Source organism: Notolepis coatsorum (assembly GCF_963971535.1).
Source record: "Notolepis coatsorum genome assembly, chromosome: 10".
Classification (NCBI taxonomy): domain Eukaryota; kingdom Metazoa; phylum Chordata; class Actinopteri; order Aulopiformes; family Paralepididae; genus Notolepis; species Notolepis coatsorum.
In genome coordinates this window covers 80,526,295-80,538,471 of record NC_140174.1, presented here as the reverse complement: position 1 = coordinate 80,538,471, position 12,177 = coordinate 80,526,295, and the positions used below count along the sequence as shown (strand labels likewise).

Below are 12,177 nucleotides of genomic sequence, written 5' to 3'. Positions count from 1 at the left end.
TACACGCTATTATTCCCAAATAAAATCTATATCATAGGTATTATGTTCCATCATGAATGCATGAAAGGGGGGGGGGTCGTTTCTGATTATTTGATTGGCAGTAACGGCATTCGTATTGAACACTAAACACGCTTATCAGCCCGATCGGTATAAAAGCATTGCACGATCAAGCTAAAATTGACGTCAGATAGTCCTTACCTGTGATCGGGAGTATTCCAAAAATAATATTCCAATTGTTTGAACGCCATCTGGTACATCCGATGTCTATTTGGTCCACCGCATAACCCACCACAACATATGGATCGGGGATATTTAACGCGCTTCAATGGAACCGGGAGAACCGCTCCCTTCACCCGACAAGGAAAAGTGAGATCGAGGACATTTGGCCGTTACACAGGCCAAAATACAAGGTTTCAAAGGGTGTTCGATACCGCCGTCTAGCTGGATGCGGCCGGTATTGCACTTTGGCGATCTCAGACTCATTCCCTATATGGTAACACCAAGGTCCCTGGATGAATAATGAATACAAATATCGTAAAAAAGGAAAAACTATCAAATAACGTTGGCGTTCAATGGTTGTCGGCCAAACACGTATATAAACGTTGTTGGCGGGGATTGAGTTAAGGACCACTAACCCAGTGTCTTTGTGTAGGTGATCAGTTTTAAGGACCACTAACCCAGTGTCTTTGTGTAGGTGATCAGTATTAAGGACCACTAACCCAGTGTCTTTGTGTAGGTGATCAGTATTAAGGACCACTAACCCAGTGTCTTTGTGTAGGTGATCAGTATTAAGGACCACTAACCCAGTGTCTTTGTGTAGGTGATCAGTATTAAGGACCACTAACCCAGTGTCTTTGTGTAGGTGATCAGTATTAAGGACCACTAACCCAGTGTCTTTTGTGTAGGTGATCAGTATTAAGGACAATGACAGTCTAGCGGCTCGCCTGGCAGTGGAGATGAAGGCCGACCTGCTCATCGCTCTGTCTGATGTAGAAGGTACGTTCTCCAGCAAGTTATTATTATTATTTTCTATTATTAATAATTTTTACAGCTATCTAAAATTGTCACATTGTACACCAGGGGTTCTCTACAGGCCAGGGAAGCATGGGAAAGTATTTAACATAATTTGAAAGGATTTATTGAAAAAAAGAATTCCAAAAGTCTCGAAGAATTGATCACCGTGCGGAGAGACTGGGAGGAGCCGAGATGAGGAGCTCCCTGGCTACTTCCCTCACCAGCTCTGGGGAAAACAAACAGACCTTGTTAGTGTCTCAGAAACATACTGACATTTTAAACTCACAAACAGACAAAATGCTATATTAATTGATTCCACTTTTATAGATCAATGCAGTTGGACTATCTATGCATTATGTCTAATTAAAATAACATGCAACGTGAGAAAACGCTAAATCTACCAAGCCGCGGGAATATTGCTTATTCTAACTATCAGTTGTCGCATGAATAGAACAAAGGCTGACCACATGATATAATAATAATAATAAGGCCGCTGGGTGGCCCAGCGGACATTGCGCTCGTCACCAACGCACGAGACACCGGTATCGAATCCGGCTGTCGGCGTTGCCTCCGGCTTGGACCGGCCGTCATACTAACTCAATTGGCAGAGTTAGCGGGTGGGAAGTCGATGGGTGGTAATCTGGACGTTGTAAACAGCGACTCCTACAGGTCAGTTGGGGCGCCTGCACAGCAGAGACAGGAAAATGGCGGGGGCAATGTGAGCCTCCTACACGTTACTCCTCGCCAAATGAGAGTCCGCGCTGGCAGGTGAAAAGATGCGACTGGCTGCCTACACATGTATCGGAGGGGACATGCGATGGGCTTCTATCCTCCCTACAACCGGCCAGTGGGGGGCACATGCGAGCAACGTTCAAGACAGGGGAGGGGAGAATTGGCACGGCTAAATTGGGATGGGAGAAAAAATTGAAAAAGAGGAGAAAAGAAAGTGGATACAAAAAATATAATAATAATAATCGGCTACATGTTTTATCTATCCTGTCCTAGGATTGTATGACAGCCCTCCTGGAACAGACGACGCCAAGCTGATCGACATCTTCTACCCCGGAGATCAGCAGTCCATCACCTACGGGACCAAGTCCAGAGTCGGGATTGGCGGCATGGAGGCCAAGGTATGTCAATGCTAGGAATGCACTGATACTGTACTGGCATGGGATAGAGGCCAGATGGCAAGTTATAACAGGGTATCAGTGTCTGAGAATTTCCCCCGATAATAAAATCTGATACCATTTTGGCACATAGACGCATGTTCTCTGAGAATTGGAGTATATATAGCAATAGGTTTTTGTCCAGTGACCCCTAAGTAATGGTTTAAGGCTACTGTACGGTGTTCGGTTAAAGTAATATCGATTTGGTACTCAAGCGTTAGTCAATATTTAAAGGAACACACCGTCATTACGGGATAATGTCTTCTCCAGAGTCAGAGACGAGAAGATACAGTAGATAGATACCCATTTCCTCTGTGTGTTAGTAGAACGCTATCTGGTTGGAAGCCAGCCTATCTTAGCACAAATAAATGGGAAGTGAATACGGATCACTGGGCGCTGAAGGTGGGGACCTCAGTCATCTTTGTGTGTGTGTGTGTGTGTGTGTGTGTGTGTGTGTGTGTGTGTGTGTGTGTGTGTGTGTGTGTGTGTGTGTGTGTGTGTGTGTGTGTGTGTGTGTGTGTGTGTGTGTGTGTGTGTGTGTGTGTGTGTGTGTGTGTGTGTGTGTGTGTGTGTGTGTGTGTGTGTGTGTGTGTGTGTGTGTGTGAATACGGATCACTGGGCACTGAAGGGTGGCACCTCAGTCATCATTGTGTGTGTGTGTGCAGGTGAAGGCGTCTCTGTGGGCGCTGCAGACAGCATCTTGGTGGTCATTGTAATATCCTGTGTGTGTGTTTGCGTGCGTGCGTGTGTGTGTATGTGTGTGTGTGCAGGTGAAGGCAGCCCTCTGGGCGCTGCAAGGTGGCACCTCGGTGGTCATTGCCAACGGCACCCACCCCAAGGTGACGGGCCATGTCATCACTGACATCGTGGAGGGTAAGAAGGTGGGCACCTTCTTCTCCAAGGTCAACGAGACTCAGTCATCTTCTCAACATGCTGAACAGTGACGACCAGCACGTCAGAGAGCAGGCCAGAGCCTCTCTGTTCTTAGACCTGCAGAGACGCAAGGTCCCCCTGGCGTGTGGGTCGGATCCAAACTTCCTGGGTTACAAGAAGAAAGCTAGTGAAAGCTGGACAGCCGCACCCCCGGATTCGGGGTGTGGTCTGACTGGCCAGACCTGAATGACCTATGCGGCTGGTCCAACGTGACCCTGGAGTGGGTGGGGCCGGACTCAGACGCTGTTAACGTTTCTGAGGAGATCATCTCTGACCCTACCATCTCTGTGAAGGCCACCATTGACATCTGTGGAACGTGGCATGAACTGCCACTTACCAATGCCCGTGGCCATCTCATGTCGGCACAACAACAACGCCAACATCAACACTGGACTGAGCTTAAACTGCAAGGGAAGCTTGCTTGTCTCCCTGCCGCTGACCACTCTGTCTCGCACGCAGTTTTTAAAAATGTAGCTATTGATGAGAGCATCATCATTTTTACTTTAAAAGCTAGGCTACAGGTTTTACCATCAATGCTCAACCTTTCCATCTGGTTCCCTGGCAGTCATAGCCCACAGTGCATACACCATGGTCACGAACAGACAACAGAAACCATGTCTCACATACTCAATGGCTGTCATGCATACAAAGGGCTCTACATTTGTAGGCATGATAGGATCGTGAACCTGATTGCAGACAGTGTCAGTTCCACACTCGGGTCACCTGCAACATATAAACTGTATAAGCACGCCAGTGTGAAGCCATATATGCTCAATCTGTGTAGGGACAATTCACTGTTCTCTGACATTTCAGCAAACACCTCCGATGTTGTTATTGTTAATGAGAATAACAGAGAGGTTCTCATTCTATAATAATAATAATAATAATTTAGGACCTGCTCCGAGGTCATCAATTGGCACACATGCGATGCATGCATGCAATTCGTATCTGCGATTAACCCATCCCGTCGTCCTTCCCCCCCAAGGGCAGCCGGGAGCAGACAGGCGTCAACGTGAGCCGCGCCAGGGGACCAATCCAAGTGCTCCTGTCCGTCTTCGTCTAGGACGCCACAGCGTTAGCGATCTTGTTGTTGTGCATGTTTTTCCATTGGGTTTATCTTATCGGGGGGGAAACCCTTGCGAGCACGGGGAGAACATGCAAACTCCACACAGAAAGGCCTGGGAGATACCCCACCTGGGTAACTGGCATCATGGAAACCTGGTCCCCAAGCGGGAATCGAACCCTGGACCTTCTTGCTGTGAGGCGACAGTGTTAACCACTACACCACCGTGCCGCAGAAGTTGGTTGCAGAAGTTGGTTGCACGTTTGACTACAGTCTAGAGGAAGCATTTACAACCAAAATGTTAAAATATCAACCGTTAGACCATACCATATCACAACTCGGCTACAACTGTAAACTTTTAGTCTTCATATTTGGAAGCCTGGGTCATGTCCATAAATTGGGTGTTAGAGGCCTTCAGTTGGCCGGTCTTCCGAAGAGAAGAGCCAAACAATTAGCTAAATATTGCTCAGTGTCAGCAATTATTGGCAGCCGGCCAATTTGGAGAAGACGCTGCTATCTGTACCCATGAGCTGTGTGTTGATTGTCAGGTTCATCATCCGTGTGAGTCTGTAACTTTGATTGCCACTGTGGCACGATTGTATCGGAATAATCCCACAATGTACAAGTGCACTGTTAATATTTGTGTCCTTTAAACCTTGTCTTTATGTGGACATAAATAAAATATTCTAAATGTGTGTGTGTGTGTGTGTGTGTGCAGGTGAATACGGATCACTGGGCACTGAAGGGGGGCACCTCAGTCATCATTGTGTGTGTGTGCAGGTGAAGGCGTCTCTGTGGGCGCTGCAGACAGCATCTTGGTGGTCATTGTAATATCCTGTGTGTGTGTTTGCGTGCGTGCGTGTGTGTGTGTATGTGTGTGTGTGCAGGTGAAGGCAGCCCTCTGGGCGCTGCAAGGTGGCACCTCGGTGGTCATTGCCAACGGCACCCACCCCAAGGTGACGGGCCACGTCATCACTGACATCGTGGAGGGTAAGAAGGTGGGCACCTTCTTCTCCAAGGTCAAACCAGCTGGTGAGATCACATGCACATACGCACGCATGCACGCACGCGCACACACACACACACACACACACACACACACACACACACACACACACACACACACACACACAAACAAAAAGTGATTTTCTATACAAAGGCGCTTTCTTTTTTCTATTCTCTATACTTCATTCCCCCAGGGGAATTCAATATGTAGTTTCTTAACCAGGGGCATTGTATTTGTAGTTTTTTCACCAGGGGCATTTCATATGTAGGTTTTCTTTCACCAGGGGCATATGTAGGTTTTCTTTCACCAGGGGCATTTCATATGTAGGTTTTCTTTCACCAGGGGCATTCAATCTGTAGTTTTGAATCTGTGTGTGGGAATAATTCTGGAATTCTGAAATGGAAAATGAAACCTAGGGCCCCTGACACACACCCCGCCAAGCATCAGACACACCTATCTGTGTGTTGACTTCTGTACCTGTGCCCTCCCATCGCCCGCGCCCCCCCCCCCCCCCCCCAGGTCCCACGGTGGAGCAGCAGGCGGAGATGGCTCGTCACTCCGGCAGGACCCTGGCATCCCTGCCCCCTGACCAGGTCTCACAACGTCGTAACCTTTTAGAATGACGCCTTTTCCTCAAGTTCAAGTTCAATTGACCTTTTCTCACAGCGTCCATGATGTTCCTGTGGGTAATGTTGAGTATACTAAACATAGAACTAACTATATAACTAAAGTAAAAGTATCTATAAAGATTTCATGATATAATAATGAAATATATACAAAAAGATTTAGCATTAACTGCCATGCTGTCACAAACGTCACAAATAAAATTTGGGTGTCATCGTTACTTCCCTATTTCCCACTCTTTACGGGAAAACATTACCACTTCCAGTGGCCGTTGATGTACTGGTGACTCGTAAATACAATGTTTCCAAGGAGCGCCTGAAGGCACCATAACAACCTAAGGCACAAAAACAAGCTACACAGAGACGGTGTGAAGGCCATTCAACATGTAATGAACCAAGCAATGAATCACAAGAAATCCTTTGGAATTGACTTCCATCCATTGCCAACACATCACTGTATTTGTTTGTTTGTTTTAGTTATTAATTATTTGTTTACATGGGTTGTGAAGATATATATTATTGACATGTTTGTTCCCCTGGTTACCAAAGAAACTTGACCTGAAACTTGTGACTTAGTTAAAAAATTATGATTTGCTGAATGTTTGTATTTTAAAAGTTATCAAATTAGTATCCCATGTTGATATACATTTTCAAGACTACATTGATTTCTTAAGAATCTGTGTCACATTTTTGTCATTTGGGAGGGAATGGCTCCCTCCGGTGGTTGAAGATGGCCTGTGCTCTTGGCCGTGTCTCCTCGGGTAGACTGAATGTGCTGGTTGTTGGTGGCGTGTGTTTTCAGAGGAGTGAAATGATCTGCCACCTGGCCGACCTGCTGACTGAGAAGAGGGAGGACATCCTGGCTGCAAACAAGATGGATATGGACCTGGCTGTCAGTGCAGGTACCTGCGCTTTTTATTATTAAATAAAATTCCACCGCAAAGCAACATTCAACAAATTTACCAGATGGAGGCCTAACTGATTAATTCTCTCAGCCCTGTGAGTGTGTTTGGTAGGAGTGGCAACCTTTGACTGGTGTTGACTTTTTCACCTCAGTGTAGTCCTTTGTAAAGCAGGAAGCTGGAGCATGTGCAGTAGTTAAGGTTAACATGGTTAACATGTGCAGTAGTTGAGGACTATATCTCTGGTCTGACGATATGAACAAAGCTGCGGCTGTGAGCTATTTTTACTCTGTAGTAAAGCAACTTTTCTATAACTACGAGAGACCCAGGTTACATTCACTCTTTCAGTATTGCCCTGCGACACACTCAGTCTGACGCTGTTGACCACTAGGAGCTGCCCAATACAACCACAGTCTGACACTGTTGACCACTAGGAGCTGCCCAGTACAACCACAGTCTGACGCTGTTGACCACTAGGAGCTGCCCAGTACAACCACAGTCTGACACTGTTGACCACTAGGAGCTGCCCAGTACAACCACAGTCTGACAACGTTGACCACTAGGAACTGCCCAGTACAACCACAGTCTGACACTGTTGACCACTAGGAGCTGCCCAGTACAACCACAGTCTGACACTGTTGACCACTAGGAGCTGCCCAGTACAACCACAGTCTCACTGTTGGCTAATGAGCAGCTTAATTATTTTGGGTGCCTTGTACTTTGAAAATTAGATGAGGGTTTTAGCTGGTCATTACTGTATAAATACATGTTTTCTGTCTGTCTGTCTGTCTGTCTGTCTGTCTGTCTGTCTGTCTGTCTGTCTGTCTGTCTGTCTGTCTGTCTGTCTTTCTTTCTTTCTTTCTCTCTTGTTTTTCTTCCTGCACTCCCTCCCTCCTCCCTACTAGGCCAGCTGTCTCCAGCCTTGCTGAAGCGTCTGAGTCTGTCTCCATCCAAGCTCAGCAGCCTGTCCATCGGCCTGCGGCAGATCTCCGTCTCCGCCCAGGACAGTGTGGGCCGGGTGCTGCGCAGGACCAGGGTGGCCCCCAACCTGATGCTGGAGCAGATAACTGTGCCCATCGGAGTGCTGCTGGTCATCTTCGAGGCCCGGCCTGACTGCCTGCCACAGGTCAGAGGAGGAGGATGGTGATGGGGGGTCCGGGGGGGGGGGGGGGGGGGGGGGGGGGGCGGGTGTACATAATACATGTTACCTCACTCGTCATCACTGCGTCGTTTATACAACTCTGTTTTAATCCAAAAGAATATGTTGTATAATAAAGTAAGACATTCAGGGGATGTCTGGTCACTCATTATTCTCCTGTTTTGCGTGTCAGAGTGATCAGGAACATAAACACACCAGCCACCACGGCTGGCTGTCACCACGGTTGGGGTCAAAAAGGATAATCAGACTCAGTGTTCCAGCATGCCTTGCTACACATCCCCAAGAGCGAATTCACTGGCTAATAACAACCACATTTCTACATTCTCTATAAGTATTTAACCATTGCCTCAGGCGATGATTTTTTAAATGTATGTATATGTATTCCTGCTGGGCAGTTTTATATGTATCTTTTATGAATGATAAAATAAATTCAATCAATCAAACAAAACAGAGCCATCCTCAAACTGTTCAGTTTCCTGTGGAAACTGGAAATATTCGTGCAGGGTTGCTGTTCTCCATTCCAGAGAGCTAACACCTATATGTTGTCCTAAGGCTATACTAAACGAGATGTAACCCTCTTGCTTCTCCAGGTGTCTGCGTTAGCCATAGCCAGTGGCAATGCCCTCCTGCTGAAGGGAGGCAAGGAGGCAGCCAACACCAACCGCATCCTCCACCAGCTCACCCAGGAAGCCCTCGCCATGCACAGCGTCACAGAGTCTGTGCAGCTGGTAAGACAGGCTTCCTGTCCAAAAAGTACTGAGATGCATGTGTGAAAGGCTTTTCTTTCGTGGACAATTTCCAGGTTTTTCAAAAAGAATGGGGAAAACAAAACTTCTCTTGTGAAAAAGTAACTGACCGATTAGTAGGGTTGGTTACCGAACTCTGTACTTTTAAGGGTACCGACCGAATTACGTCGGTACTACCGAGTACCTATTCATGTTAGGCCAAATTGCGGTACCTTGAGAGCAGGTAAAACAAATTAAATAAATTAATTAATAAAGGAACCAAAGGGGCTAAATACAGTCATATTTACCAACCCAAAGCAATGTACATGTTTAGCATAAGAGTGCAATATGCTGAACTTACAATTAGTTGTACTTATACAATACAAGACAGCAACTGGAACAAAAAAAAACATCAGCCCCTCGGACAGTGCCAGCTGACACAGGCTCTGCAGACTGGGAGCTGTGGCTCTCTTTGTCAATAAGACAGTTAGTAGTGCTACCTTGTTCCCCTTGAAGCACTGTTACTGTAGCTGTCCATTCAGCAGTGACGGCTAGAGCCAAGGTCACGTGTGTGGTAAGGGTTAAGGGTCACATGTGTGTGGTTAGGGTTAATAATAGTCACATGTGTGTGGTTAGGGTTAATAATAGTCATGTGTGTGGTAAGGGTTAATAATAGTCATGTGTGTGGTTAGGGTTAATAATAGTCATGTGTGTGGTAAGGGTTAATAATAGTCATGTGTGTGGTAAGGGTTAATAATAGTAATGTGTGGTAAGGGTTAATAATAGCACTGTGTGTGGTAAGGGTTAATAATAGTAATGTGTGGTAAGGGTTAATAATAGTCATGTGTGTGGTTAGGGTTAATAATAGTCATGTGTGTGGTTAGGGTTAATAATAGTCATGTGTGTGGTAAGGGTTAATAATAGTCATGTGTGTGGTAAGGGTTAATAATACCGTATTTTCTCTAATATTGGACGGGTCTTGTATTTACCTCAGCTGCAAAGAGCACCAGGCCTTTATTAGAGAGAGGCTTATATAGAATAGAATAGAATAGAATAGAATAGATCTTTATTGTCATTGTTATAGTTGTTGCAACGAAATTTAAAATGCAGCCCTAGGTGCTAGTAAAAATATAAAAACACAGTCCTAAACACAGTATTAAATATAAAAACAGGAGTAAGGCATAAATAACATTAATATAAACAGGGGGGTGTAAAAGATAATTGCACTATCCCTTAATGTTGTGTGTGCGTGGGGGGGGGGGGGGGGGGGGGTGCAAGGGAGACTGTTGTTTTAAAATTTTGCTGAGTTTAGTGCACATATGGCCCTGGGATAAAAACTAAACTTCGGTCTGTTTGTCCGGGTGGGCATGACGCTGAAACGCCTGCCCGAGCGCAGCCGTACGAAGTGTTTGTTGCCCGGGTGGTGTGGGTCTTTCAGTATTTTTACTGCTTTTTTAAGGCAGCGGGAGTTGTATAGTCCCTCCAGTGAGGGGAGGGGGCAGCCGATAAGAGGCAGACAATTTAGCGCGTGGTACCTTCTCGACTCTACCTGAGTCGAATCGAGTTGATAACATGCAGTGCCATCATGTACTCTACTGTCAACTGGACAACGCCAGCCCCGCCTGCCAACGCCATATAGATAGCGAATGTTAACTAACGTTTGCAAACAAAGTCAATGTTGATTTTTATCCTTAAGTCATTGCTAGGTAAGCTGCCCTTATATATCTCCAGACTTCTGTCCTTTTATACTTGCTTTTTTAATACCAGACGAGCAGCAAATGGGATGCTGTTAAATGTTCCTTTGATGCAGTCAGAGCTTGGTAAAGCTGCATTCTCCCACTATGCTCCCTTTTTATGGAATACGCTGCAAGTGAAACTTTGTCTACAGGCACTTCCTACTGTGAATACTTTTAAAGGTATGCTACGATTAGCCCTTTATGAAACATGTAACTGTTTTACCTGATGCTATTGTTGATGTGATTATGCTCCTTGCCACTGCACAAATGACCCTCTGTATTTATATTTGAATTGTATGTTTTTTGTTTAATGCCCTGTTTTATGTTGAAACTTGTTGTGTGCTGTGTTGGTCAGGACTCCCTGGAAGAAGAGATCTTGTATCTCAATGGGACATTCCTGGATAAATAAAGGATAAATAAAATAAAAAAATAAAAAACGTCATCCAGCCGACACCACAGATCTAGCTATGACTAACGCCAACGAAGTGAGAGTAGGGAAACGTTAACACTAGGGATGTCCGATATTATCGGCCTACCGATATTATCGGCCGATATCGGCATTAAAATGTGACATAGGAAAATATCGGTATCGGTTTACATTTTTTTATTACATTTTTTTTACATTTCTATAACCTTTATTTACCCAGGCAAGAAAGTAAGAACAAATTCTGATTTTATTTATTGTTAAAAGTATGCATAATGTTGTGTTAATTCCACAACAAGAGATATGTAATGTTAATTACCTGAAATTATTCCATTTTTTGGCGGGGGAAACCCTGCATATATCGGTATCGGTTGATATCGGTATCGGAAATTAAGAGTTGGACAATATCGGTATATCGGTATCGGTAAAAAAGCCAATATCGAGCATCCCTAGTTAACACATTCATAGCCACGCCCTTATGACCATATTAGGGCTAGCGTGCCAACACTGAAGTCAATCGGAGGACGGGGAATTTGCGAACGCTTAAACTATATCTTCGGTCGCTTATCAATGACTTGCTTGCAGTCAACATGTACGAAACGGATTGTTTTTTCATTGGTACATTTCCGTTTTATACTGTTTTGAATACTAGTATAGTTTTGGAGATGTCTAGTAATTCCAGAGAAATTCCGCAATAATAGCTCTTTAGTGGAATACACAAAACACGTTGTCATTTTTCGGCTGATTTATGAATAGTTTTCAAATAAACGCTAGATTATCGATAGTATATGTGTACTTATGCACGCTAGAGAAGCGGGCTGAAAAATCAATTATCCATGCCGTGGTCAGTGCTAACGTTACGCACACACACACACACGCTGCAATGGCGGAGAAAAAAACATCTGATTAACCCAAGACTGGTAAAATAGAGTCCTTACCTCACATCAGATGTTCTGCAAAAAGATTAATCCAATTCCTGATCGCCATTCCAAATATTGATCGCGTTTATTGATCCAACGTTATAGCACCAAAACACATAATCGACGCTGCTCCGAGCCTCCCCAGTGAATGTGGTAACAGCTACTGCTTGCCCGAGAAGGGAAACCCCGGGACCAGAGTTTTTTTCTGATGCACAGTCCCACCCAATCCAATCCAATGATGTGCAATACCATCCGGGAGACGATAGGCGGCGGTATTTGCCCTTTTCGAGCTCAGACCCATTCCCAATGATAACATCAGGCTGGATGGATGAAAAATGTATGGATATTGCTAATAAACTAAATAACGATTAAAACCCGAGTTTTCTCGGGTCTTGGCACTCAACGCATGGCGAGTTAACCCGACTAATCTTGTGGTTGGCACTGAATGAGTTAATGTAGTCAGAGTGTAGCGGGAACGGTAGAGAGAGGCAGCACTTAATTTGCAT

At 45.2% G+C, this 12,177-nt stretch overlaps 1 protein-coding gene across 1 annotated transcript in view; it reads left to right on the top strand.

The window, feature by feature from the left end:
- Nucleotides 1–12,177, top strand: part of aldh18a1 (aldehyde dehydrogenase 18 family, member A1) — a 118,103-nt gene that overhangs the window by 68,206 nt on the left and 37,720 nt on the right. The window contains exons 7-13 of the mRNA XM_084322809.1: nt 906–996; nt 2,020–2,144; nt 5,064–5,208; nt 5,702–5,775; nt 6,608–6,707; nt 7,613–7,833; nt 8,457–8,594. Coding sequence (XP_084178935.1) covers nt 906–996; nt 2,020–2,144; nt 5,064–5,208; nt 5,702–5,775; nt 6,608–6,707; nt 7,613–7,833; nt 8,457–8,594 — 894 coding nt within the window. The remainder of the gene's footprint in view (nt 1–905; nt 997–2,019; nt 2,145–5,063; nt 5,209–5,701; nt 5,776–6,607; nt 6,708–7,612; nt 7,834–8,456; nt 8,595–12,177) is intronic.